The sequence below is a fragment of the Rousettus aegyptiacus genome, unplaced genomic scaffold, assembly GCF_014176215.1.
Source record: "Rousettus aegyptiacus isolate mRouAeg1 unplaced genomic scaffold, mRouAeg1.p scaffold_m13_p_12, whole genome shotgun sequence".
NCBI classification, from domain to species: Eukaryota; Metazoa; Chordata; class Mammalia; order Chiroptera; family Pteropodidae; genus Rousettus; species Rousettus aegyptiacus.
The window spans coordinates 8,553,674-8,579,973 of NW_023416287.1; the positions used below are offsets into that span (position 1 = coordinate 8,553,674).

Below are 26,300 nucleotides of genomic sequence, written 5' to 3' on the forward strand. Positions count from 1 at the left end.
AGGCTAAATAGTGGGGCTGGACTTGGGGTCAGTGGCCCCAAAAGTGTGAATCTTTGTTACACATGCTTCAAAGTGCGAGAGGAATGCTGAACTTAAGGGTTTGGATGTAGACTGTCTGGTCTCTGAGCACATCCAGGTGAACAAAGCTCCCAAGATATAGCGCAGAACATACAGAGCTTGTGGGCGGGCGAACCCCTACATGCGCTCCTCCCGCCACACTGAGATGATCCTCACTGAAAAAGACCAGACGGTTCCTAAACCAGAAGAGGAGGTTGCACAGAAGAAAAAGATATCCCGGAAAGAAAAACTTATGGTCCAGGAATAAGTTCAGCATAAAATAAATGTTAATAAAAGTTTTTAAAAAATGAAAATATTTTTTGCTGGAATCCTTGGTGAGTCCCCACCTTTTCTCCTCCTCCTTTTGCTGTGGGCATGTAGCTGTGTTTACTAAGCTGGACACTCTTTTCTGTTAAAAACATCTACAGCACCTGGTCTTCCTAGGTGGTCTCCCAGCCAAGTACTAACCAGGTCCGACCCTGCTTAGCTTCCAAGATCAGATGAGACTGGGCACAGTCACGGTGGCATGGCCATAGACTGGACACCCTTAAGACATGATACAAATAACTGACCCAAGGACAATTTAGCAAATTTCTTAAACTGGACAGCAAGCAAGTTATACAGATTTGCAAAAATTTCAGGGAACCACTCTGGTCCTTTGAAAGAAGAAATGTACTTTTGCCTAAAATATGTTTCAATCTATTGGCCAAGTACAAATACAGCATAATGCTGAAATTACCTTTCAAAATGCTTAAATAAGTAGCGCCGTAAATAAGGTGGAGCTGGCCCTTCCCACCCAGTGGCCTCGGCACACTCTCCATCGAGTGGGTGAAGCGGAAGTGACCAAAGAAAGCTGAAAGCATCTGCCACAGACGAACTTCCAGGTCCCACGATACCAAGTCACTGTCGTGGTCACTTTAGTTTTCTACCTCAGCGCTACCGACGTCGGGGCTGTGTAATTACCCATGATGGCGGCTGTTTAGCAGCACCCCCGGCCTCTGTTAACGAGATGTCAGTAGCAAATCCCTGCTCCTCCGACTCCAGTTGTGACAACCAAAAAAGTCTCCAGATGTTGCTAAGTGTCCCTTGGGGGCCAGACTGAAAGCCACTAGTTGGTACAGGCTGAAAACTACTGCTCTAGATAAAACACAGGCACTACCTGCTCTGAAGAGACAGACTCGAAGCCTTTCTGAGAGACAGGGCTGTCCTGGTCCTCACCAGAAGCACCTGAAATGTAGAACCGCACAGAAGCTTCACTCCAGTGAGTTAATAAAGATGACAATGTATTAGTTAATATCAGCAGTGGAATATTTTAAGTATGATAATGATTTACAACTTGGGACTATTTCAGAAAGAATGGATTTTGAATTTGGAGGCGGTAAAGCCAAGCCTAGAGTTTACCGTCTTCATATGTGGGCACCCTGTGCGACCTCAGAATGGCCTCCCAGCCAGCGACCAGTGGGCTACCCTGGGAGTGTTCCCTGTCATCTAGACCTCAGTACCAACCGGCAAGAGGGAATTTATGTCTTTTCCTGAGAACTCATGCACTGATCAAACTAGTGAACAAGTGAAGGTAGATTCAAGAGATAAGAATCTTAAATTAGATTTTTTTCCCCTTTTATGTGGAGCAGGGGAAAAAAAAAAGAGGGGAATCTTATTCTAAAAAATCAAAACCCATACTAATATTCTCCCATTAATAATTACATACTTGCTGTAAGTTTATACCTTCTGTAAGAATAAACTAACTCAAAACTCTGGCTTGATCTCTATATATATTAATTACTACATTACAAACAGCTTTACTTTTTAAAACTTTATTGATTTATGACCTGATTAAAGCATGGGATATTTTAACAGTATTATACATAATATTTTCACATAGAAAACTTTACATAGCATTTCATATTATATAATTCTGCTTATTCTTTCAAAAATGTATACATCCATTGGGCAAGGAATGCTTTTCATTAAATTACCAATATTAAATGCACTTAATCATTGTGTATAGATTAAACAAAAGTAGCTACTAACTTTTAGGCATTTTAAGGATGTAAAACATATATTTTGCACATAAAGAAATATTTGACACAAATATGCAGATAAAATTTTTTAAAAAATTAGAACAGAAAAACTATACTTTTGATGAGTGTCTTATTGTTTGAGAGCAAGGATTTCCAGATATAATCACTCTTTTAAATATTCAGCTTTGGTTTTTTTGTTTCTCAAACTACAAAGCTGCTGATAGCAAAACTCCAGGATTTCACTTGAGTTCAAGCTACGTGTACTTTAACACAAATACTGAAACGGAAATCAGAGAATGAAGAGAATCCAGCTTCTGTTTAAACAAATATCCATTTGCATCGTAACAACAAACATTTGAATGAGATGGTCATACTTGCATTTCTCAACAGGTTCCCTTAATAACTATTAAAGATTACTAAATGTATAGCCATAATCACAAAAGGACAACAAAAAAGTGGGCTTTATTTATTTATTTTTTGCATTTTGTACAAAAGTCACCTGGTCAGAGGAAAATGTTGTGTTTCCAGATATTACACAATTTCCATAACATATGTTCTTTGGTTGTATGCAAGAAGTATCAGGGAAAAAGTGTATTTGACTCTAAAGATGGATATTAGAAATAAAATTTCCCATCCGTTTGTTGTTAAGATACCAAAGCTGGTGATTTCCATTAAGGACAATAAGGAAAAACAAAATTGCTCAAAGCAGCAGTATTGTAACAAATAAAAACTTCTCCAGAGACCCAGCACATATGATCAACATTTAAAGCATTCTGAGAAAGAAATAAGGCCTTGGAAATGCTTCACTCTCCCCAGGACTTTGTTAGTAAACGGCCTGGCCCGCTGCTGCAGCCACACACACACCGTTTTTCACTAGTGTTTGAGTGGCACGAGCCACTTTTACCATGAGACAGAACAGATTTACTCACAAAGTGGAATTTAGGCTGAATGGCTTATTATTGGAGGTAAGGGATTTCCTCTGTATGTCATGGTCTGCCGACAAAAAAAAAAATTACCCTAAATGGTTTTCCATCCGGTTTTCAAAGGTCCATGCTGGTACAATTCAAATGCTTCATTCAGAAACCTGAATTGTTTAAAAGACAAAGCTAAAAATAAATTAAAACCTGAATGTTTCAGCAAGTAAGAAAATAACTGATGCATTTTTCACCCTGCAGGAGGAGGCAAAAATTAAAGAGAAGGCAGGAATATACTGGAAAAGTCTTGTAGTCACATTCGATGAAAAAAATGTCACATGACAACTTCAGAAGGAAAGGAAAAATCACAATGAGGGATGCAGCTGTACAGAAAATGTAATGAACATGCGTATTCCTCGTCTACACCTTTCGTACACATGGTGATGGAGACGACTGACTTACTGAGGTTGTGATGAACCACAGTACCAGGGAGTAAGTCTCAGAGCGTAGCTTCCACGTTTCAGTATAAAGACGTAACGGAGTCAGGCCAAGTCAGGCAAATGTGCTAACATTTTCCATTCACAATAAGATACTCTTTCGCGGTCCCTTCCTGCTAAATTATACAGCTCCTCTTAAATGTATATAAATAATGTAAAAACATAAACCTGCTCTTTTTTTTTCTTTGGTAAAGAAATGAAAACACTTTTGGGGAAAGAAAAAAGTAGACAGTACTGCTGGCCCAAACCAAACATTTCTCAAGGCCGTTAAAAACAAAAAAATGTAAGAAATTGGTTTCTTAGTAAACAAAAGCACCAGAAATCCTTCTCTATAAAGAAAAAATATCTAATTTTATAGATAGGTTCCCAACTTACTAACTTCTAAGGCACCAGAGTTGACATCAATACAACCCAATTTACAGGACTAAAGGGCATAGGTAGAAGTCTGAATGTTTTAATAACTCTGTGTAACACTTCTTCTAACGCTGAATGCTGCCCGAGGCGAGCAGTGGGTGAGAGGGCAGAGAATGAATTCTGTGTTCTTTTTCTCGCTGACTCGGAATAAATTAAGCTTCCAAATATACGGCTTGCAGGCTTCTGGCCGTATTTGTATACTGCCTACCTTTACATAAGCTGCATCAGAATTCATTTCTACTGCAGCTTAGAGTATTGCACCATCATTAACATAAAAAGGGCCTCAGAATCTAACCTTCCCAAAGAATTCAGCTCCTAGGCTCCAATTAACAGATGCACTGGGCAAACGCCACCTCCCGCCGTGGTCACAGTTCAGCTATACTGGCCCGCTACGGCACAGGTCTATTCTGGTCCAACTCATGACGTGTGGCCGAGGAGGCTTAGGGAGCAGCCCTTCTCTCGAGGGCCCTTTAATGGGGCCTGTGCAAAGCAGGGATACTAACAATTGATACACTCACTATTCTGAGATAAAAAATAAAAGGTTTACTCAAATATAAATTAACTCTGTTAAATTACTATATCATATATTAGATTTCAGGGTGTGTGAGATGGACAATGTATTCTGGAAATTTTAATCTAATACCCATCCACCACAAATACTTACTTCAAGGAAGGCTAATAATCTTCATTCAATTTTTTACTTTTTCCTATAGACGTTTTCTCCCCACGTCACTAAAACAGGGAGTCTCAGGAGGCACTACATTTTTTTTTAACCTTACAAGCTCTTAATTCTAACTTAATTACTAAACTCTGCCTTCAATCAATATTCAATAACTTTTTGCGAAATACTTAAAAAATGACTCAGACATAAACAAAACGGGAAAAAACACCTTCTGTCCCCTACCTTCCCTCAAACTAATCTAACTACAGCTGACTCACAACTGACAAAAACACTCAAACTTCTCTAACACACTCAAACAACAACAAAAAACCCAGCATATTTTAGGTGGCACTTAGCCATTACAAGAAATTTTATTAACATACTCTCTAATAATCACGAACCTATACAGCTATGTTCAGCATTTTCAAGGAGAGCGACTTCCTCTGATGAAACGTTTACGGACAGTCATGGGACTCTGCTAGAAAATGACGGCGTATGCAGTGACAGATTTGACAGACAGTTCAATCAGTAAAATGGAATGACAGAGATGAAACAGACTCCCCACCTACTGTGTTAACTGGGTAAGCGACAGTTTAATGAAATACCACAACGCCTTAGTTAGGAACTCTGATGGGACCAGCGTAGAGGCCATCTTTATCCAGGCCATGCTGAGCTCCAAGATGCTGACTCCTTATTTCTATGATCTGATCCTTCAAGAGATGTGCCAGGCAGAGGTGGCATGGTGAACGTTCTGCAAAGAAGCAGCAGTGGCCCGGGCTACCACACTGGTGACAGGGTCCCTTGTACCTGTGATGGCTCTTCTGGAATCCATATTTTGTACACAACACCTATTCGTAGGAAGAACTTCCGCAGAACTGCTCGGAGCTCAGGAATCAGGTCAAACTGCATAATTTCACACAAGTAGGGATAGTACATTGAAGCATGTGCTTTAAACTTCAGATAGGAAAGAAGGAGAGAGATAAAATTAGACATGAAATTATTTTTTGTTACTAGTTTTTCAAAAGTATTCATCTCACCCCGGAACTTCTTGCAATATTGGTACTTTTTCTTGCTAGTAGAAAGATGGTGCAATAAAATCTGCCAATTAAAATTTCTTTTAATTATATTTAACTCCAAACACAAATTATTGTAAAGCAAGTTCCCAGTTCTAAACCAGTGTTTCCCAATCTCAACCCTCTCTTCCAACAAAGTCACAGTGAAAACCATCATAGCTGTTTAATAGCAAGCAATATGCATGGTTTCAATTTCAGCCTTTCTCAACAGGGATTCTTTGAGAGAAAAAGCCCCAATAACCTAATTGTTTATAATAAACTAACTTCTCCCTAATGCATCTAGAATGGTGCTAGTTATGTAATTATCCTCAGAATAACTGAGAAAATAGTAACCTCTAACTCTAAGAAAAAAGCCAACCGAAACCTATGTCCTAGTGGAGCCATTACAGTTTACTTGTTTATACCTTTTCGTCACTTATTTTGAGGGTTTTCGTTAGAAGTAACAGCAGGAGACTTGTCCAGGCCTCTCGATGGCTTTCAGAGTTCACTGTGATGAAATAGGCAAGAGCCTCACTGCATACACTAGAAGAATCAGAGAAGGGGAGGCACATCAAACAAAAGCTTAACAGCTCACATTCTACAGAGTGGGGACTTCTGATTCTTGCAATGAGTGTTTACTGCGCACCTGCTCATCTTGAACAAACTGCCAAGCCTGTTTCCTCCACTGTACAATGGGGATAAGTAACTGTACCAAACTCAAGAGGCTGTTGTGAAGATTAAATACAATGAGTATGTTGAGCGTTAGCCGAGCTCAGACCTGGCACGTAGCTAGGGCTCCATCAGTGTGCAGCACAAGCACTTCCTATCCAGTTACACTCTGCCTTTTTCCGCTCATATCACATACAGCTGCTCATTCTTTAAAAAATCTTATGCTAACAACTTCACATTTATGTATCTTCTTTAGAGAAACTTCGTAAGAGTACGTAGGAAATTCTCCTTTGGACTTGATTTAAGTTAACGTGAGCTACTGGTGTCCCCTTTAATTCCTTTTCCAGTCTGTGACTTGTTGGTCATACATTCACAATGTAAGACAACTGAACAGTTCATAAAGTTATAAAGGAGAAAAAAATGCCATAAGTCCATCATCTTAAGGAACACATGACATTTTGGCACATTTCTTTCCACTTTTTTTTGTTCATGATTAAAAAAAATTATTGAAAATTTTAAGTACATATAGCTTTACATCCTGGGTTTCTGTTGTGGTGGTGGTGGTGGTGGTGGTGAAACTTTGATTTTCATGTCAAGGAAAATTACTTTTTAAAAACTTCATTTTTAATGGCTGCGTGATATAATTCTATCGTGAAGTGATACCATAACTTACCCATTTCACAGTTGAGCTGTTTCACATTTTTTCTCTTTATAAGTAAGTCTGCAATGAATATTCTGTGTAGGAATCCTGGCTCCTATTTCTAAGATATTTTCTTAAACAGATTCCATAATAGTGGACTTACTGACTCAAAGAAAGAGACTAAACATTTTAAGGCGCCTGATATACGATGCCATGTGACTCCCGGAGAGGTCCTGTCACCGTACACTCCCCGCCAGCAGTGCTGGAAAGCACACATCCCATCACGCAGGTGCACAGGAACAGCACGCGCCTTACTGCTTTTCGATCTTAAAGGAGTAAAGGGAGGCCCAGACATAAGTATCTTGCTCGGTTGCCCAAAAAGCTGGTGGCAAAGATCGACTTCAGTCTGGGGATCTCTCATGGGCGCCCCACTGTGTCCCCATTGCTGCATTTCTGCATAATCAAAGTAAGTACGCCCTGGTATCCGTGTGATCCTAATACGGTCCTCTTGAAAAGGAGGAATGATGGGATGTTAGAGCTGACAGTGCTCTGAAAACGTAGCAAGGACTTCACTCCAGGCCTGCTGACTCTGAGCGTTCACTGCCCTTGTTTCTGTACCTTTAGAAACTTAGGAATGAAAGAAATCAGGTCTCACATCAAGAAGAGTAAAACAGGAAAGTCACCCCACAGAGGGAAAGAACACAAAGGAAAACAGTTTGAGAGCGCCTCGGTGTGCAGGGATTTTTCTCCTACCCTTCTCAATTCACGGCACTGTTGTGATGCATTTTGTGTATTACAGATAAGAAATTTAGTCAGAAACCAATTTTCTTACTTTAAAAGTCGCTGCTGTATTTCTTCCCAGGAATCCCTGCGGTTTTCATCGACATACATGCGGAACAGGATCCTTAAACAACAGGCCAGGCTGCTGGTTTCTTGTTTTAGAAGATTGGGTTTGGACTTGCCCTTAAAACCTAGAGATAGGATAGGCCATGTCTAAGTTAATACTGAGAAATCATATGGGAATCTAAGCTAGTTATTTTAGGCACTACTGAAACATCGCACATTCTTCATACAGCAAACGAAGGCAGTTATGACAGCTTGTCCTCTGTATAAGACACACTTGACTCCTCACTGCCCTAAACTGTTCTCCACTTAAGACTCTGCGATCTGGCTGGTGAAGCCATTTGTTGCATCTTCTCGAGTGTGACAGCTCTTAAGAATTCTAGCATGTTGCAAGGTGGTTTTTTTTTTTTTCATAAAGCACATAAAAGAACACATTTTCTTAAACAAAGCATTACCAATCAATCACAGAGATGTGTGAACCATGCTCATAAGCAAAATCTTATTATAGGCAAAGACATAAAATGTCTAGATATTTTAAAGTCATAGAGAAAAATGAGATTTTAAAATTGGGGGTTAAAATAGGCATTTGGGGATAAAATTAAAGTAATGGTAACAATACAAAAATTGTATCAAGTATGACTTTTGTGCAAAGTTAAAAAAAAAAATGAGCCTCTCACCATGAACCCAGGATTTGTGTATTTATTTTTGGAGGTGGGGAAGAGAGAACCCCTAAAAGTCTCAGAAAATATAGGAATGCTTTCTGTTTCTCCTAGCCTACCATACTTAATATGTCATATTTAACTACATAATTTTACTCTAATGTAAAATTTATTGACTTGATACACAAATTCAATTCTCTAACTTTCAATGTTTTTCCATCAAATATTTACTGAGAATCTCCCATGCCAGGAGATTCCCGGTACTGGGATGAAATCTATCTAGCATCTCCTTTCTTTCTCCTTCAAGCATGGAAATATCTGGTAAATTATTCCAGCTATGTTTACAGTATCAGGGATCTCTCAAAGGCTTTAATGCTTCAGAATGATGACCAGTGCGGCCACCTGTCCTACCTGCTGTGTGTCCTTACCTGCTCTCCACAGGACGGTCCGCTGCTCATAATTGGAGTTGAAGGTTTTTGAGAATGAATGGGACTCCTGCAAGCAGTCCAACAGTTTGAAGAGATGCTGGGAAGACATACACTTATACATGCCTTGATCCTCCGTCTCTATGTGGATATCTGCATCCAGCGTGTCTTGCTAGAAAAGGGAGGATGGGAGAACCAAGTAAAGAAGATGGAGTAGTTGCTGACATTGTAATATCAGGTAAGGATAGTCATAACTCTCTAAAAGCCGTCCTCTGTACAAGATACACTTTGTTCCTCAACACCCTGAACTATTTTCCTTCTAGACTCTGCTCACTGGCTAGTGAGAGAATACACTAAGCTCTTGAATGATGGTGGGCTTTGCTGGCCAGAGTTCCAGTTTTGTCAGCATTGCTTTTATTTCATGAACGGAAGTATGTATTTCTCCAATTATTTCACTACAGGATTGCAATGTCCTCTTTTTATTTCATAAAGAAATTGAAAAATGAGAAAATTAAACTGCAGTATATGTGAGAGAAGATGTAAGTTTCAAAACATACCCATTGAAAGACAGAAAATGTTAAGCAAAGCCCAAGCAGCATCTTTAGCTTCATCAGGTGATTAATGAACTTAATAAGTTCAATAACTATGTTTTTGAATGTAAAAAAAATAATTCATAAAAATGTGTGAAATGCTAGAAATTTTTATTGAACACGATGCCTAAAATGGGAGACATAACTAGGGATTTTATATTTCTTACGCCCGCTAGGAATGGACTCCATCCTCCTTGTAAGCCAGAGATTACAAAAGGACAAAAGGGGCAGTTTGCAATACTCTCCTAATGAATCTATAGATTCACCACAATCCCAAGGGCCTAATATCAAAATCCCAGCTGACTTGTTTGCAGAAACGGACAAGCTGATCCTAAAATTCATATGGAAATACAAGTGACACGGAACAGCCAAAATGATCTTGAAAAAAGAGTATCCTAGATCTTGCTTCCCAGCAATGTCATCGGTTTGGCTCAAATAAACTCTTATAAAAATTGGGGGTGAGAGGAAGCAGCACAAAATTGGAAGACTCACACTTTCGAATTTCAAAACTTGACAAAGAGCCACAGTAATCAAGACAATGTGGAACTGGCATAAAGACGGATGTAGAGATCAGTGGAACAGAACTGAGAGTCCAGAAACAAATCCTTGTATTTATGGTCAAGTAATTTTCACCATGGGTACCAGAACAATTTACTGGGGAAAAGGCAGTCCTTACAAGAAACTGTGCTGGGAGAACTGGATATCTACGTGCAAAAGCATGCAGGTAAACTCTGTCTCCCACCACATAGAAAAATTAACACAAAAATGGGTCAGAGACCTAAACGTACGAGCCAAAATTATAAAACTGTCAAGAGAAAATATAGGCCTAAATCTTTGTGACCTTGAATTAGGGAATGTTTTCTTAGACATAACACCAAAAGTCCAAGTGACTAAAGAAAAACAGTAATTTGAACTTAATCAAAATTAAAAACTTATGTGCTTCAAAGGACGCAACTGAGAAACCGCAAAGACACCACAGAGAATGGGAGAAAATAGTTGCGAACATGTCTGGTAAGGGCCTAATATCAAGAATATAGAAGGGGTCCCCCTAGTCCCAGTCGTGTCTGGCTGCCCTACTCCAAAAGGTGACTGTTGCTTGCAGTGATGTGCACACAGGACAAGGAACATCCAAGACACCTGATCCCAGAGCTTTTCAAACAGTGTTAATCTTTGGGCTGGGTCACCGAGACTGGAGGAGGCGTTAGCTTGAAGCATGGCAATGAAATCTTCATTGCTCCTTCAGGAGGGTGAAAGGAACAACTCAGCCTGAAGACATGTCTGTTTGTGACGTCAATGGACAGGACATAGCGGACCTGTGCCACGTGAGAATGGGGGAAAAAGCCAGAGCACTCCTCTTTTTGTGAGTTACACAATGAGGAGAGGGCAGAGTGATCCACACCCACTCCAAAGCTGTTGTCATGGCCACCCTTCTCTTTCCAGGACGGTAGTTTAAGATTATACATCAAGAAATGATAAAAGGAATAAGGAATCGCATCTCAGGAGGGTATTACAGATATGATAATATGCTGGTGGTACCCATTACTGAGAATACACCTGAGGAGAAAGACCTCAAAGAATGAACGGCTCGTGCAGTGAACCAACACCCAGACTCCTGTGGAGTACTGGTCAGACATCAGAGGCTACGTCTGGGAGAAACGTGGGTGCAAGCTAAAACCCTGTGTGAGTGTTGTGACTGTTTGATACTGCTGTATCAATGAAGAAAGTGGGACTGGCTCCTTCAGAGCTTCCGGCTGGATAAAATGGAACTGTATAAGCCAAATGGAAGTTTATATGGAGAGACGAAGCTTACCTTAATTATTGAAACTTGACCATTTTTTAAAAATAAATTGAAAATTTCCATGACGCTATTACTTTGTCACTATGATCACCCTGCATCTCTTCTGACACTGGATGATATTTGGTTAAATTCTTGTAATTTTAAATGACAGTGCAGCGGAATACTACTTTTATCATGAAAAATAAATAATATATGAAAACTCTTACAATTCAATGACAAAAAGATAAATAACCCAATTTAAAAGTAGACAAAGGATTTGAATAGTCTTTCTCCAAAGATACAGAAATGGCCAAGAAACACAAAAGATGCTCAATATCATCAGTCATTAGGGAAATGGAAATCAAAAACACAATGAGATACCACTTCGCACCCACTGGGATGACCAAAAAATTTTTTAAAAAGATAATAAACACCACTGGTGAGGAAGTGGAGAACTGAAACCTTCACACACTGTTGATGGGAATGTAAAATAGTTCTGCTGCTTTGGGAATGGTCTGTCAGTTCCCCAAAACGGTAAAACACAGTACCATGGGACCCGCCCCGCAATGTCACTCTCAGATATATCCTCGAGAGAATTAAAAACATGTCCAAATGAAAACTTGTGTATAAATGTCCATAGTAGAATTATTCATAACAGCCAGACAATGGAAACAATCCAAATCTTACCAACTGATGAATGGATAAACAAAATGTGGGATAAGCCATACAATGGAATATTGATCAGTTTTTTATAGAATAATGAAGCACAGATACATGCTACGATATGGATGAACCTAGAAAATATGCAAAGTTAAAGGAGCCAGACACCAAAGCTCACATGTGATTCCATTAATATGAAATATCCACATTAGGCGAATCCATAGAGATCAAAAATCGATTGGTTGTTGCCAGAGGCTGGAGTGAGATGGAATGGGAAGTGACTGCTGCTGGCTAGGGCACCCCCTTCTGCAGTGAAAAAAATTTCCTGCAATTAGACAGTGGTGATGTTTGCACAACTTTCTGAATACATTAAATATTAAACACTTAAAAAACAAAGAAACGATAAAAGACAGCCTTTGGGCTGGATCTGGCCCACAGATGTATTTTGTTCATCAGTAATTACTGCATTTAATAAACAGGTGATTTCCAATGTGAAAAAAATCTTGATTCTGGCTCCTCTTGAAAAACTGGAAGACTGTCAAGACTAGATCCTCCGACAGTGACACGCCTTGGAGCTGGGAGCTCCTGCCACAGTCCCACCCAGCCTGCTGCACACTCACAGGACCTGAGAGCCCCCGAGGCACTTAAGTTTGCAATAAGGTACTGTCCATATTTTGGACACTCGATTCTCTGTGTCCAAGAATACTGTGTACACAGAGACTGCATATACAAAACAAAAAAGTCAACTTTCTTAAGGAAGACTGGTATCTTTACCCACATACATTTCCCTCTCACTTATGGCAAAATTATGAGGAAAAGTCCTTGTGATTAACAGCACTCGAGGTGAGGGGAGGCATCTGAGCAGTGGTATACTGGTATTCTGGGGAATGAAAAAAAAAAAGAAGTCCTGATGTTTAGTGTTTGCTGGTTTCTGTGGTATAAATACTCCCATCATGGCCAACTTCATGCTATCGATATGATGTTGAACACACGGTTGGGAAGAGATGAGCGTGATGGGCTCTTGCGAGCCAGTGCAGGCTGGCTCCAGCACACCACTGCGTGTGAGCGACCTCCCCGCAGACAAGGATGCCCTTCTCAGGCCTGCTCTTATTACCTGGGCAGCAACCATGTGCTCTGCATCTTCCTTTTTGCTCGTTGCAGGGTAGAACACGATGTTGTCAATGGTCTGTATCAATTCCAACTGGACCACACACTTGATGAGGAGGCTGGCAAACAGTTTCTGATCTACATTAGATGATAAAGATTAACTCTAATAATGATTCAGCCAGTAGTGGATAAATATTTGCTGTGCCCAGCATAGTTCTTAATGCTGTGGCTGGCCAAAATGAATAAATTTGACAAAAATCTTTGCTCCCATGGCAGAGAAAGACAATAAACAAGATATTTATGTGTAAGTTAGAATATGTCACATGAGGAGGACATAAGGTAGGAGTGGAGATAAGGTAGGGGTGGTGGCAGGGTGGGATGCAAGTTTAAACAAGCTGGTCTCTCTGAAAACGTGACATTTGAGCAAGGACCTAAAGAAGGGGAGGGAGCAAGCTATGTAAGTCCCATAAACCCCAGCCGGTTTGTCTGCCAACCGATGGGCCACTCCTGCAGACCAGCTCTAGACTGTGTCCTAGCCACAGGTGGCCACAGGTTCCTGCAGTGGCCAGAATCTCCAAAACTGATCTGAATCTCAGTCTTGAGAGGTGGAGCTCATGTAACTTCTCAGTTTTGGATCACTCTCCCTCTGCCCTGGCGGTAGTACTGCTTTCTCCATTTTCTACTTTCACAACCCTCAAGAGTCCTCTTCTACCTCTTTCAGTGATTAGCCACCTCTGACTAGTTAACAATTCTTTATGTAGAATTCTCCCTGTTCAAATTACTGGTGTGGCTTCTGCCAGCTGACCAGACTCTGACTAGTGTCACATCCATCTTTTCTTCTCAATCCCTGGACCCAGGGACAGCCCATGTCAGGCACTTCAAAAGTGTTGGTTGATGTGACTACAGTAAAAGCAGAGATTTCTTATTCAACTTATTGTTATAGAATCAGAATGTGGAAAACATTAAATGAAGTGTTTAGTGATGGCAAGCAAGGAGATTGGGTCATTTTCAAGTTTTTGAAAGCGGCTGTGAAATTATGTGTATAAAAAAATCTCCAGGCAGAATTGGCTTTAATTAAAAAACAATTCGGTGGAGTTGCAATGTTATAACTTATGTCACTTCAATTACACCATCTTGGACCAAAAATTAAAAGGAGGAAAGAGTCTGTGGCTATGCTAAACACACCCTGAACACACCCCATTAAGCCCATCTGATCTCGGAAGCTAAGCAGGGTTGGGCCTGGTTAGTACTTGGATGGGAGACCACCCAGGAACATCGGGTGCTGTAGGCTTTAAAAAAAAAAAAAAAAAAAAAACCAGAGAGAAAAGAAAAGGAAGAAAAGAAAACAGTGCAGAGATTCTGCCTGCTGCTCCACTCACTGGGCTTAAGCCCAGACGGGAGGCTGAGACGGCAGACGGGGAGAAACGCACTGTTGCTGGGGGATGGCGGGAGTCTCGAGTCCCAGGCCTCTCCCAGGAGACAGATGTTGTGCTACTGAGAATGGCTCTACAGGTGCCCCCTACACACGAGCCAACTTCTTCAACTGGAGCTGATGAGGAAACGGAGCCCATGTTCTCACAGGACACTGGAAGGAAACTAGAGAAACTGGCTGTGATGCGGTCACCGAGGAATCGCGCATCAGCCTCCAACGTGGGCCCTCTCGAATGGGTTTCAAAGGCGATTATGTTTTATGCCTTTGAAAGATACTGGTGACCACGCATGGCTTTGTCTAGCGGGCTGCTTGGGAGGTTAACATCAGTGTGAACACCAACAGCCTGGCACGTTGGCGAGGGGGTGCGCCTGCTATGGTGAAAAACGACGGGGCACGTGGACTTGACAAAGACCAGACTCACACCAGGACAGTTCTGGTTTCTCGGTCAGCCAACAGTGTGTCTGAATCCCAACTCTAGGACATATTGTGAGTCATGTCAACAGTCTAAGTCCCAGTTCACTCAAATCTAAAACAGCACCTTCATGAGTCACACACATGAAGCACATTATACGGTGCCTGACTCACAGTGACAGACAAATCTATTTTTTTAAATGACAGATAGTAAAACATGCCATAAGCAACATTAGGACACAAATGGGTAAAAGTAATTTGAAACTCATATCCAGAAAAGGGATCTCTAACACATAAAAGTCCCACCCCCCAAACCAAAAAAAAAAAAAAAAAAAAAAAAAGAGCAACAATCAATACAAAATGAGTAAAGATTATGAAGAGGAAACAAATAGTTCTTAAACACACGAAAAATGGCTGTTTCAGTCGTAATTAGAAGGCTGCAAATTAAAAAGACTCCAAATATACCAAATATTACCTAGGTGTTCCCGAAAATCATGTGAACAGGCACAACCTTAATGGTCAGCATTCTGGGAATTATCTGTCAAAATGGCTAACGCGCTGAGATCTGTTAACCCAGCAAACCTATTTCAGAAAATTTCTTGTACAGATAAATGCACAAGTGACACATATATTAGGTGTTTCGATGTAGTATTGATTATAACAAAAATAACTGGGAATAATATAAATATTCATTAGTAGCAACCCAATTACGCAAATAACAGTACATCTACAGCCTTGAATAATATCCAATAGCATAAAAAAAAGCCCTTTAGGTACTGATTTTGAATGACTGCTAAGATATACTAAGTGAAAAAAGAATAATGCATAGTATTCTACAATTCACATACAAAGGAGAGAATTCATAAATAAATATAGATATATTTGTGTGTATATATGGTTATGCATTTCTTGCATATGAACAGTTGTCTCTAGAAAGGAACATAAAAAACTGGTGACCTGGCTGGCACAGGGAAGCGACTGGCAGTCTGAGGCACAGGAGTGGAAGAAAGACTTATCACGTTTACCTTTTTGTACTTTTGAATATCTGAATCACATAAATGTGTTACCTATTTAGAATAAATAAAAATAAATGAAAACAATAAAAAAGTGGCCTTACTTGCATATGATCTGCCTTTCCAGCTTTCATCGGTCGGGTTAGAAAGTTGGCTCTGGCCCCTCTCAGAGGCATTTTTATCTATGCTGCTTAAAGACTGGCGGTCTAGATCCACATCCTGAAAATAAACCAGAGAGAAATACAATGTTCACTACTCTTCATCCACGATTCAGTACCTGGGCAGAAAGCTTCCTGTTTTAACACTGGGCCCACCCTGAATTTAAGTGTCTTGCTTAGCTTGAAGTAAAATTATACTGCATGTTTAATGTGGCACTTCTCTGAGGCTGCACAGAAGAGATTATGAATGTTAATTATTTCTCTCCCTCCATTAAAACTTCACGTTCTCTTATTCTAATTTAGAGGGCATTTCTTGACATATATGATTTAACGATGAGTGTGACCGATTTTTAATGAGATCAAGTTAAAAAATAAACTAGCACAATAGATAGCTTTTTCTTTTTACGTTGACAGCAGAAGACGGAGTTAAAAAGCAGAACGTGTTTAAATAATGGGCTTCACTGTTAAGTTGTTATATCCCAAATGCCTTTTAAAACCTAATGGCCTTATAGTTATTTGGGAATAGAAGTTAGTATTACAAACCACCTTGTAAACCAAAGAATTTTTAAGTGAGACTTGAATGAGAACTTAGTGTGACTTCACACAAAAAATAAAAACTAATTCATTAGTGGAGAGGAGAACACTCTTTATATAAGGTAATTATACTATAGTGGTATTTATATCAGTGAAATACTAAAACTGACCCGTCCAACAAGGGAGAATTCACTAATTAAAATAATGTGCGGCCATTAAAAAGGCTGTTCTCGGAGAATATTTAAGAATATGGATAAATGCTCACAATATTAATACATTATGTGCCAAGCGAGGCCAAGTTTCAAACGTGTGAGTTACATGTTCACAGTCATATAAAGAAAAAACTTGAAATGCTTTGTGGTTTTTATTGAGGTGACTTATTTTCTTAACACTTTTATGCACTTTCAAAAACTATGTTAATGAACATATATAGTTTTTAGATATTATAACTTTATAACTTTTTCTACTTACTTCCTATCAGGAAAGCACGACGCTTTGGGCTGCTTAATTTTTACTATAATATGAGATCAGATAAAACAGAATCAAAAAAAAAAAAATGTCTTACTAAATGTTTTTCTGATGAATCTTCCTCCATTCCTACAGGCTTCCATGTCAGCAAACTTGAGGGAATGCAAGAGAAGAAAAATGACCAAAAAGGCAACCCAGAGTTTTCAGACATACATCGAACATAAAAATAAATAACAATAATCACATTAACACTTACACATGTGGGATGGTTGTTTTGAAAATATCCAACATACAATTGCACGTTTCATCCCAGACATCGGGACTGAATTTCTCTCCATTTGATATTACTAAGTTTTCTAAGCAATTTGTACCTGATCGAGCCAACTGCTCATTATCTGCAAAATAAAACAGCATCTATCATTAAACTTCAACTGCTGTTTTGATTCCAACCACATCACTGATACCTCATATTGTGAGGTGGAGACTATGAACTGGTGGCTTTGTAGGCTTTCAATTAATGAAGCATTGCTACAGACAGTGTTAAAATTTTAAGTTTAAGTAGGCTATAAAGAGGTAAAAGTATTCATCATTATTGCTAGGGATGGAAGGTTAACATTTTGCTACCTAATTAACTGGGTTCTTGTATGAGAAATGGTAAAAGAAGATAAACTTTTGTTATATCGGTATCAACTGTTTTATCATTTTTTAAAAAACTGAGTCGCTTTTTGAAAAACTTAACTAAATTAAGACTGGTCTTAAGACAAAACTAACTATGGGACCCGAGTCTAACGTGTTATGTGGGTATTTTTCCTAACATATTAAAATAAACACGTAAGTACTCAAACAAAAATGTTCACTGATGAAGCTATTGATCTTAGCATTTAGTACATTTAGAAACATTTTATTATAGAAAATTTGAAACATATAAAAGTAGAAATCATAGTATAATATACAAAGGTACACTATCTTTTAAAATATAACTGCATCCTACTTTAAAGAATGCTTTACAAACTGACTTGGTTGGGAGACCGTTTTTATAGCGTTAAGGACTACATCAAGACAAATGATGTCTCGAGACACAAAGTACCTTGTTTGACACACCACTGCAACTGTGCAAATACATCAGAAAGAAGAACTTCGTTCAAAGCTTCATAAAACTGGGTAAATACATCACAAATAGCATAAAGTGCATGATTGCAAGTTGTTGTCATCCACTCAGATTTCTGGAAAATCAAGAAAAAATAAGCATGTTTAGAAGCCACTCTCCCTGCAGTGAGATGGGCGCTCCCACACATCACTGACACACTGTTCTGGAAAGCCATTTGGCAGGATGTATCAACGGTCTTAAAAACGTTCGCATGCAATAATGCAGTTAACACTTTTAGGAATGAACCCTAAAGAAATAACCAAGGATTTGAGGGTGAAGGTTATGCTTATCTCAGTGGTATTTATATACTGTAAATGGCAGATATAAACTAATATCCAGCAACGTGGTGATTAAACTGAATACATCCATACAAAATAACATTAAACAGTCATTAGAAGTGTTACTTTAAAAAGTTTTAATGATTTAGAAAAGATGAATATGAGATTATGCTAAATACATTGTACATAAAAATTTTAATATTAAAAATGATGCTGAATACTTTTCCAAAGAAAATATAGAAATGGCCGACAGCTACATGACAAAGTACTCAAACTCAACATCATTAATCATTAGGAAAATGTAAATCAAAACCACAATGAGATATCACCTTACACCTGTTAGAATGGCTATCAACAAAAAAACGATAAATGCTGGTGAGGATGTGGAGAAAAGGGAACACTTATATACTGTTGGTGGGACAGTAAATTGGTATAACCACTATGGAAAACAGTGCCGAGGCTTCTCAAAACATTACAAATAGAACTACCACACGATCCAATGGATTCTACTTGTAGGTATACATCTGAAAGAAAGAGAAACACTATGCTGAAGAAATACCTGCCCCCCCCCCATGTCTGTAGCATCATATTTACGATAGCCAAGACGTGGAAAAAACCTAAATGTTCATCAACAGATGACTGGATTGGGTAAAGAAAATGTGGATATATACACAACAAAATATTATAGTCATAAAAAAGAAAGGAATCCTGCCACATGTGACAACATGATTGGACCCTGTGCTACGTGAAATAAGTCAGACAGAGAAAGGCAAATACTGCATGATGTCACCTTTACGTAGAATCTCTAAAAAAATCCAAAAAACCAAACTCACAGAAAAGGAGATCAGGTTTATGGTTACCAGAGGTGGTAGGTGGGGAGGGGAGGAAATGGATGAAAGTCAAAAAGTGCGGACTTCCGGTTATAAGACAAACAAGTACGGGGAATGTGAGGTACAGCATGGCGACTACAGTTAGCATTGTTGTATGGTGTATCTGAAAGTTGCCAAGAGAGCGGATCCTAAAAGCTCTAATCACAAGGAAAACAAATTTTTTTCTGTTTTCCTTTGTATCTAATCATGAGAACTTTGAGGATATGAACTAAATTGACTGTTGATAATTCCACAATATGTATAAGTCAAGTCATTACGTTGTACACCTTACACAGTGCAGTATGTCAGTCATAGTCGATAAAGCTGAAAAACTGCCATAACATAACCAAAAACAAATCTATACTGAGAGATTTATGCAACCTAAAAAAGGGAAAGATTGCTAAGCAAGATTCCCAAACTAGAAACCATAAGGAAAAAAACTGATAGATTTGGTTACTTACAAGTTAAAACATTCCAAAACAAAAAAGAAATGAGAATAACTAATTGGGCAAAATCATCTGCAATTTATTTAAGTATATACTGTATTATTTTTATATAAAAAAAACCCTCATAAATCAGTAAGAAAAAAATGAATGACCCAACAGATGGGCTAAGAATATGAAAAGGCAATTTATAAAAGAAGTGTAAATGAACAGTGACGTGAAGGAAAATGTGCAACCTCAATAACCATTTAACTTTTTTAACCTGATACTTTGGCCTATCAAATTAATGATTAAATAAAATATGAAGAGCCGGAGTGGGTGTGGAGAAGCAGGAACTCTCATGAACTGCTGGCAGAACCGTGACGGGAGCTGTGAGTGTTATTTAGAGGTCGACTTAGAAGTACTATCAAAGACCTTAGTAATATCCAAGCCTCAAATCTAAGTCACCACTTGTCCTAAATAACAAAAGAAATAACAGTAAAAGTGTACCTGCAAAAACGTGCCATTTCAGGGCTGTCTAAAGAAGGAATTGGAAACAATTTTGCACCGAATATGGAAAAGCTAGGAATGTTTTGAAGCTCTTAAAAGCGCTGTAGAAGACAAGTTACAGTTGTGGAAAAACACTCACGTACTAAGTTAAAAAAGCAATTTATGGCATAAGTGGTGTGATTCCATTTTTATAAGAAGAAAAAAGGTGTATCTCACACACACAGAAGCATGTGAAGGGGTTAACGGTGGTTACCTATGGAAGACTTGGAACTGTGGGTGTTCAAATTTTTTGTTTCTCTGTTTTCTGATTTGTTTTAAAATGAAGAACAACTTTAATTACTTTAAAATAAGATTAGAAAACTATCTATGCTATGATCTCAACCATATTTAATTCAGTAAAAGACAGGGAAATTTGCCAAAACATTAACTCTAGTTTCTGAATAGTAAAATGAATTTTCTGTACATTCCTGATATTCCATAAAAAGCATATGCTACTTTTAAACCAGGGAAAAGAAGAGAATAGTGTTCCTAAAAGAAGGTAAAAAAGTTACTCTCCCACCTAAAAACCTCGAGCTAGGGCATCTTCTCCCTACCCCTCTACCTGCAGAGGAAAAATAACAAAGACAGCTGAAGTCATCGAATATCCTTTAAAAAAACAACTGTTGACATCATCTCCGACTGAGCCTTCATTAAAAACCCTTGTAAAGGGACCAGAGTCACCCTCCTTTCTACTGACTTTTCAGAAGTTGATGCGAACCAAACAGATAGGAAGAACTTGCTGAACAGGCAGCTTCGATGCCTGAGGGCCAAGTAGGCAGAGCTTGGTGATTTACTTCTTCTCACTGGTCCCCAGGTAAGAGTGAGTCTTAGTACTAGCTGAAACTGGGAGAGTGCCAGGAAGGGCGTTTCCATTTTAACACACACCGTGAGCGGCTCTGTACTTCAGATTTCCTGCGGATGACAATGCGACCCCGAGAAGCAGACAGAGGCCAGAGAGGCCTGTCTCCCATCTCGCCCAGGGCAGCGTTCTGGTCATCACCCACCTCTGACTGTTGCTCAGGGAGTTTCATGTTGTCGAAAATCCTGAACACGATCCTGAACAGGTCCTGCCACCAGTGCTTTTCAAAGGTGTGGCCATAGCTCTTCATGATCTCGAACATGACCGTGAGTCCTCTGGAGGAAACAAAGCCAGGTGCAGAAGAGGGAACAGCGTGAGGGAAGAGAACAGAGAAGAGAGGGGGAGAGCAAGTGACTGAGACACGTTCAGTGGTGACGGGCACTGCCCTGGGACCCGGTGGTTACCTTGTCCGCACATCCAGCTTGCATCTGTTAATGATGCAGGACAGCTCGAACAGGATGGGGAACCAGCCTCGGACCCAGACTCTGTCACCAGGAGCCACGTTCATGTCGTCGCTTGTGTATTCTTGTAGTACCTATAATGAAAGTCCCCTCTCAGATGCAGACTATGCAAACGAAAGGGAGGAACTGAAAGGGAAGCAAAGGGAAGGGCCCCCTGCACGTTTCCTCTCCCAGAAACATGAGCAAGGATCTGCAATGGCGGAACCCAAAGAGACAGAGACGAGCCTGTCGCAAAGGCACAGCAGCAGTTTCCCTGTTGGGACCTATGGACCTTTGTGGGGTTTAGAATAAGTTGATGGGCCACATCACAAGAGCCCTGGGGGCAGGAAGTGTTGCATTAAGAAGTGTGTTAGCAAAATATCCAGGATGATTCGGTATCTTAGGCCTTCCTGGAATGTTACTATAATACATACTACTAAAAACAGCAGCATCGGCTACTACTTCTGAGTCCTTGCAATGGACCAGGAACTGTGACGGTGCTCTATGTGAGTGAACAAGTCTCACAACAATCCTGTGAGGCAGGTAGAAATAATGGTCCCATTTTACGGGTAAGTCAACTGAGGCAACACGAGGTTAGGCACGCTGCTCAAGGTCATGCAGCTAGGAGCTGGCAGTCTTTCCATTCTGGATGTGAAACCCCATCTCCGGGGACAGAGCCCTCTGCTCTGTAACCGCTCTTGAAGTGGTGTTGTCTATTGTAATGTCACTTCTTTATCAGCTCTGGTTATCTAAAATTAGACAATTTCTCTGTGCTTCAGTTAACTGCACAAGGGAGATAAAATTACCCATCTGATAGGTCTGATGTGGGGGTTAAGTAAACCACACAGACAGTACCTAGAATGGTGCCTGACATGTGACAAGTGCACGGTCAGCAATAGCTCTCATCACATCTTAATGCGCTGTTGCAGGGACCAGACAGACATGTCATTTTAGGGGTTTACGGTTTTGTACAGAATGCTGTAAAAAGACACCTGTTTAGCCCCTCATGGTTTTGTTGTGCTTGCTTCCACCCAATTTCACTGTTTTGAGACTGTCATTTAGAGCAGGCTTCTTTAAAATGGTGAGACATAAAAGAAAAACTCCTAACATTTCTGGGAGAAAACGAGATGACTTTTGAATGTGGTTTCTCAAGCCATGTCACAATGGCATACTGTCATTTCCTAAAAGGGAGGTTTGTTTTTTCTCAAACAGAAAGGTGCTTCTTCAGCTCTGCCCAAACTCAAAGCTAACGTATTATCTTCTACAAAACAATTTGTGGGCCACCATATAAAAGTTCAATAGGATAAAATAAACAATTTCATACACACGAAACACAGAAAAGATATAATCCCTGCAAAGGCAGCCTTTTGAAAACGACACCAGCTTTAGGGCAAACAAACACGTTTCTTTGCCAGGAGCCAGGGTTCTGGCCCCATGACTCCTCTCCCCCACGGCCCGGGCGTGCGAGGAGAGGAAACGTACCCGAGGCCTCTCCGAGACGTACTTCCCGCAGAAGCGGATGAGCCGGATCGCCTCCATGCTAGTGTCAGGGAAGGCGGCGTTGCAGGCAAACTCCGACAAGCACTTCACGGCGTCTTGAAAGGAATCGATGGCTGCAGGGAAATGGTGCTGGAAAATAGTTGCTGGGGAGACAAGGGCACGTTTATTTTTATAAGAACTGGATTTAGAATGGGGATTGCGCGCGCGCACACACACACACACTCCAGAGATGATTACTTTCATGAAAATCTAAGAAAAGCATGTCAGTATCTATAAAAGACAGAGTTTCTTATTAAATTATTCAGGAAAAAGTGTACTGAGTACAGTTTGGGCAGAACTGGTTCGTTAGCCTAAGAAATGATATAAAGGCCCAGATATTAATTCATTCAGTAAACCTTTGAATGCCAACTATGTGCAAAGCACGGCTTTGGGCCCTGGAGACAGAGAAGTGACCAGTCACCATTGGATGCTCATGTTCCAATGCGCAAGACAGACAATCATCTAAATCAATACATAATCTCAGGGCGGCTGAGTGCTGGGTGAGACAGAAGAGAGGCTGCTTAGGTGGGTGGTCAGGGAAGGCCCCGGGAAGATCCTGAGGAGTGTCCCTCACGCAGTGAGGAGGGCAGGTCATGAGAAAACCAGGTTTCTTCAGAGTGCCGAGGCGTCCATTTAACTTAAGCAACTGGAGAATGGGGCTCGAGGAACCACAAAGATATGAAAGCTGATCTGTGTGCAAGGTCAGCCCACAGCGGTCTGCCGGACGGAAGCTGAGCACCCAGCAAAACTCCGGCCCCAGCTCTATGATCCCTTAATTCTCTGGTTGTTTCCACCTTAAGACCACACCTCACGCTACCTTGCTGAATGGACTCGTGTGAAGACAAGGTGAGACAAGGAAGGTCAATGAGTTAAAAGTGAAAGGCATTTAGAAACCAAAGGTTTTTAAAACCCTCCAAACATCACCTAAGAGAAAAATATGAGTGGTGAGAAGCTTACAGAAAGTTAAAAAAGACCACAAAAAGATCAAAGCTGGTCCAATCCCTTACAATTTTCACGATGACCAAGACCAGTAAACATCTTGTTGAGACCAGAGGCAGGACCAGGGACTGTGGTCAGTCCAGGGTAGAGGCACACTGTGAACCCTGCTCCACGACCTCCTCGCTACATGCCCTCAGGCAGGTTTTTCTACTTTACTTTTCTGTGCCTCAGTTTCCTCTTCAGTAAAAAGGGGGAAAACAATGGTATAGTCACTTTCCGTTACTCATGGTAGTTGTGTCTACAGAGTTACAGGGAACAGAGTAAGCGAATCCTGGACCACTGCTCCCATGGAAAGACAGGGTTAGGGTCCTGAGAGCCTCTGTCATAATATTTCGACCAATCAATACACAACCTTATTTTATGTGTGTTTCTATTTAAAAATACTTTATTTAATATATATTATGTATTCAGCAACAATGAACTCATGGCCGACAGCGCTGTAAGTCATGCCTGTACAAGTTTATCTAAAACATGTATTTTCTGCATAAGGCACATCACAGCCTCCCTGCGCTCAGGGTCACTGGACGGCACGTTAACGTCGGGCTTCAGGGCCATTTTAAATGGTGAAGTCTCCAACAAAAAGACAGAAATGTAAGAAATACAGCGGTGAGTACAGCGCAGAAAGGGTCCTTGTTTATTTACAGGAAGAGAGCTGACACGAGACAGCAGAGCATTGCGTTGTTCGCCCTCCGCTGGGAACGTGCGCCTTGGGTGACTTAGGTTCACTGCTCTGTGCGTGTGCATGTCCACAAATGACCACAAAAGCACCGGGGTTACTGATTTTGGGTTTACACACAAATTTTAACAAGTACGTGAATTCACAAAAATGGAATCTACAAACGATGGGCGTTGACTGTCACCTCCTTCATAGGGTTGTTGTGCTCATGTCAAGAACTGAGAGCACCACCCGGCATATTATTACACCACGGCATAGGTAAAACAAGACAGCCCCATTCGGGAGCGAAAGACAGAAGAGAAGCAGCCACTCTTTTAGACTTCCAGGTGGGACGCTAAAAGGGCACAGAGCCACTTACTGACGATGTGGCCCGTGGTCTGGAAGGCCAGCTCCACGATGTTCCCATCATGATCTGAGGCTGCCTGGTGGAACACGGCAAAGATGTTCTTCCAGCCTGAGCGAATATTGGCCGCCTGCGAGTTCACCATCTGGGCCACACAGCGGATCACCATGTCCCGGATGGTCGGAGACCTGAGGAAGGAATGCGGTGGCCATGTCATCTGTACTTTGGACCGTGGGGACACATAAACACTGCTCATCATGTAGAAGCAGCACTTTATATATACATATATATATATATATATATTTTTTTTTTTTTTAAAGCACGTAGTAATCCATATTCACTTTTTAAAAATCAGACACAACACAAAGAAAAAAAGACAATCGCTGTGGCAGACAGTTAGTTGCCTACTCAGCAGCCATCCTGCCACCTCCTTGATAACAACTCTGATCTCACACAGGTAGCAACATGCCCGACTAAAGGAAACCCATCATGAACTGTGTAAGACAACATGGCGATCTTGTCTCATGTGCCAGGTCCGCAATTTCCCAGCCTCCTTTGCCCTAGAGGAGCTACATGACCTGCTCTGACTAATTAGATGTACGAAAACATCCATGGATGGGAAGGGAGGTTTCTGGGAAGGTTTTGCTTTTGTCCTAAAAGGACTACACACGGCAGACTCTGCCCCCTTTCCTCTTATTCTCATTCTGAACACGGCATACAGGCTGGAGCTGGAGTCTCTGTCCAACAATCACAAAACAACAGGCTCAAGGATGAAAAGCAGCCCTGTGGATGGCCAAAGGGACGAAAAGAACCTGGGTTCCTCATGACAATTTGGGCTACAGAACCAAAGTTGGGACTGCCTGCCTCTGACTTGTTAACTAAACAATACTCAGCCTTGTGGCTTAAGTCACTGTTGATTTTTCTGGCCCAAAACATTGAGACTAAATACACTCATAATTCTACCCAAAGATTACCATTCTTAAAATCTTAGTGCATGCATCTCCTCTTAGATTTTTGGGCAAGAATATACATGTAAACACATAAACATGGATATAATTTAAGATGCAATACTTTAAATTGAATTATTACAAAACAAAACTGGAGACAGGAAAAATGGCCCATTTTCTTAAGCAGCTGCAAGTTTCAACATGGTGTTACCTGAACATCTGTAACAGAC

At 40.4% G+C, this 26,300-nt stretch overlaps 1 protein-coding gene and 3 pseudogenes across 2 annotated transcripts in view; 2 read left to right on the top strand and 2 right to left on the bottom strand.

The window, feature by feature from the left end:
* Positions 1–476: 476 nt before the first annotated feature.
* On the bottom strand, positions 477–595 carry LOC118610136 (annotated as a pseudogene).
* A 1,260-nt stretch (positions 596–1,855) lies between these two features.
* The window catches only part of ARFGEF2 (ADP ribosylation factor guanine nucleotide exchange factor 2), an 81,812-nt gene continuing 57,367 nt past the window's right edge, over positions 1,856–26,300 (bottom strand). For both annotated transcript variants that reach the window (XM_016143710.2, XM_036229306.1), the window contains exons 27-39: positions 25,139–25,311; positions 23,049–23,209; positions 21,531–21,661; positions 21,272–21,401; positions 18,090–18,225; positions 17,259–17,397; positions 17,100–17,154; positions 15,947–16,061; positions 12,994–13,124; positions 8,856–9,024; positions 7,758–7,896; positions 6,042–6,159; positions 1,856–5,518 (exon numbers count right to left, since the gene is read on the bottom strand). In XM_016143710.2, coding sequence (XP_015999196.2) covers positions 5,342–5,518; positions 6,042–6,159; positions 7,758–7,896; positions 8,856–9,024; positions 12,994–13,124; positions 15,947–16,061; positions 17,100–17,154; positions 17,259–17,397; positions 18,090–18,225; positions 21,272–21,401; positions 21,531–21,661; positions 23,049–23,209; positions 25,139–25,311 — 1,774 coding nt within the window. In that variant the 3' untranslated portion in view covers positions 1,856–5,341. The remainder of the gene's footprint in view (positions 5,519–6,041; positions 6,160–7,757; positions 7,897–8,855; positions 9,025–12,993; positions 13,125–15,946; positions 16,062–17,099; positions 17,155–17,258; positions 17,398–18,089; positions 18,226–21,271; positions 21,402–21,530; positions 21,662–23,048; positions 23,210–25,138; positions 25,312–26,300) is intronic.
* Positions 10,447–11,216, top strand: LOC107510311 (annotated as a pseudogene).
* On the top strand, positions 14,149–14,277 carry LOC118610641 (annotated as a pseudogene).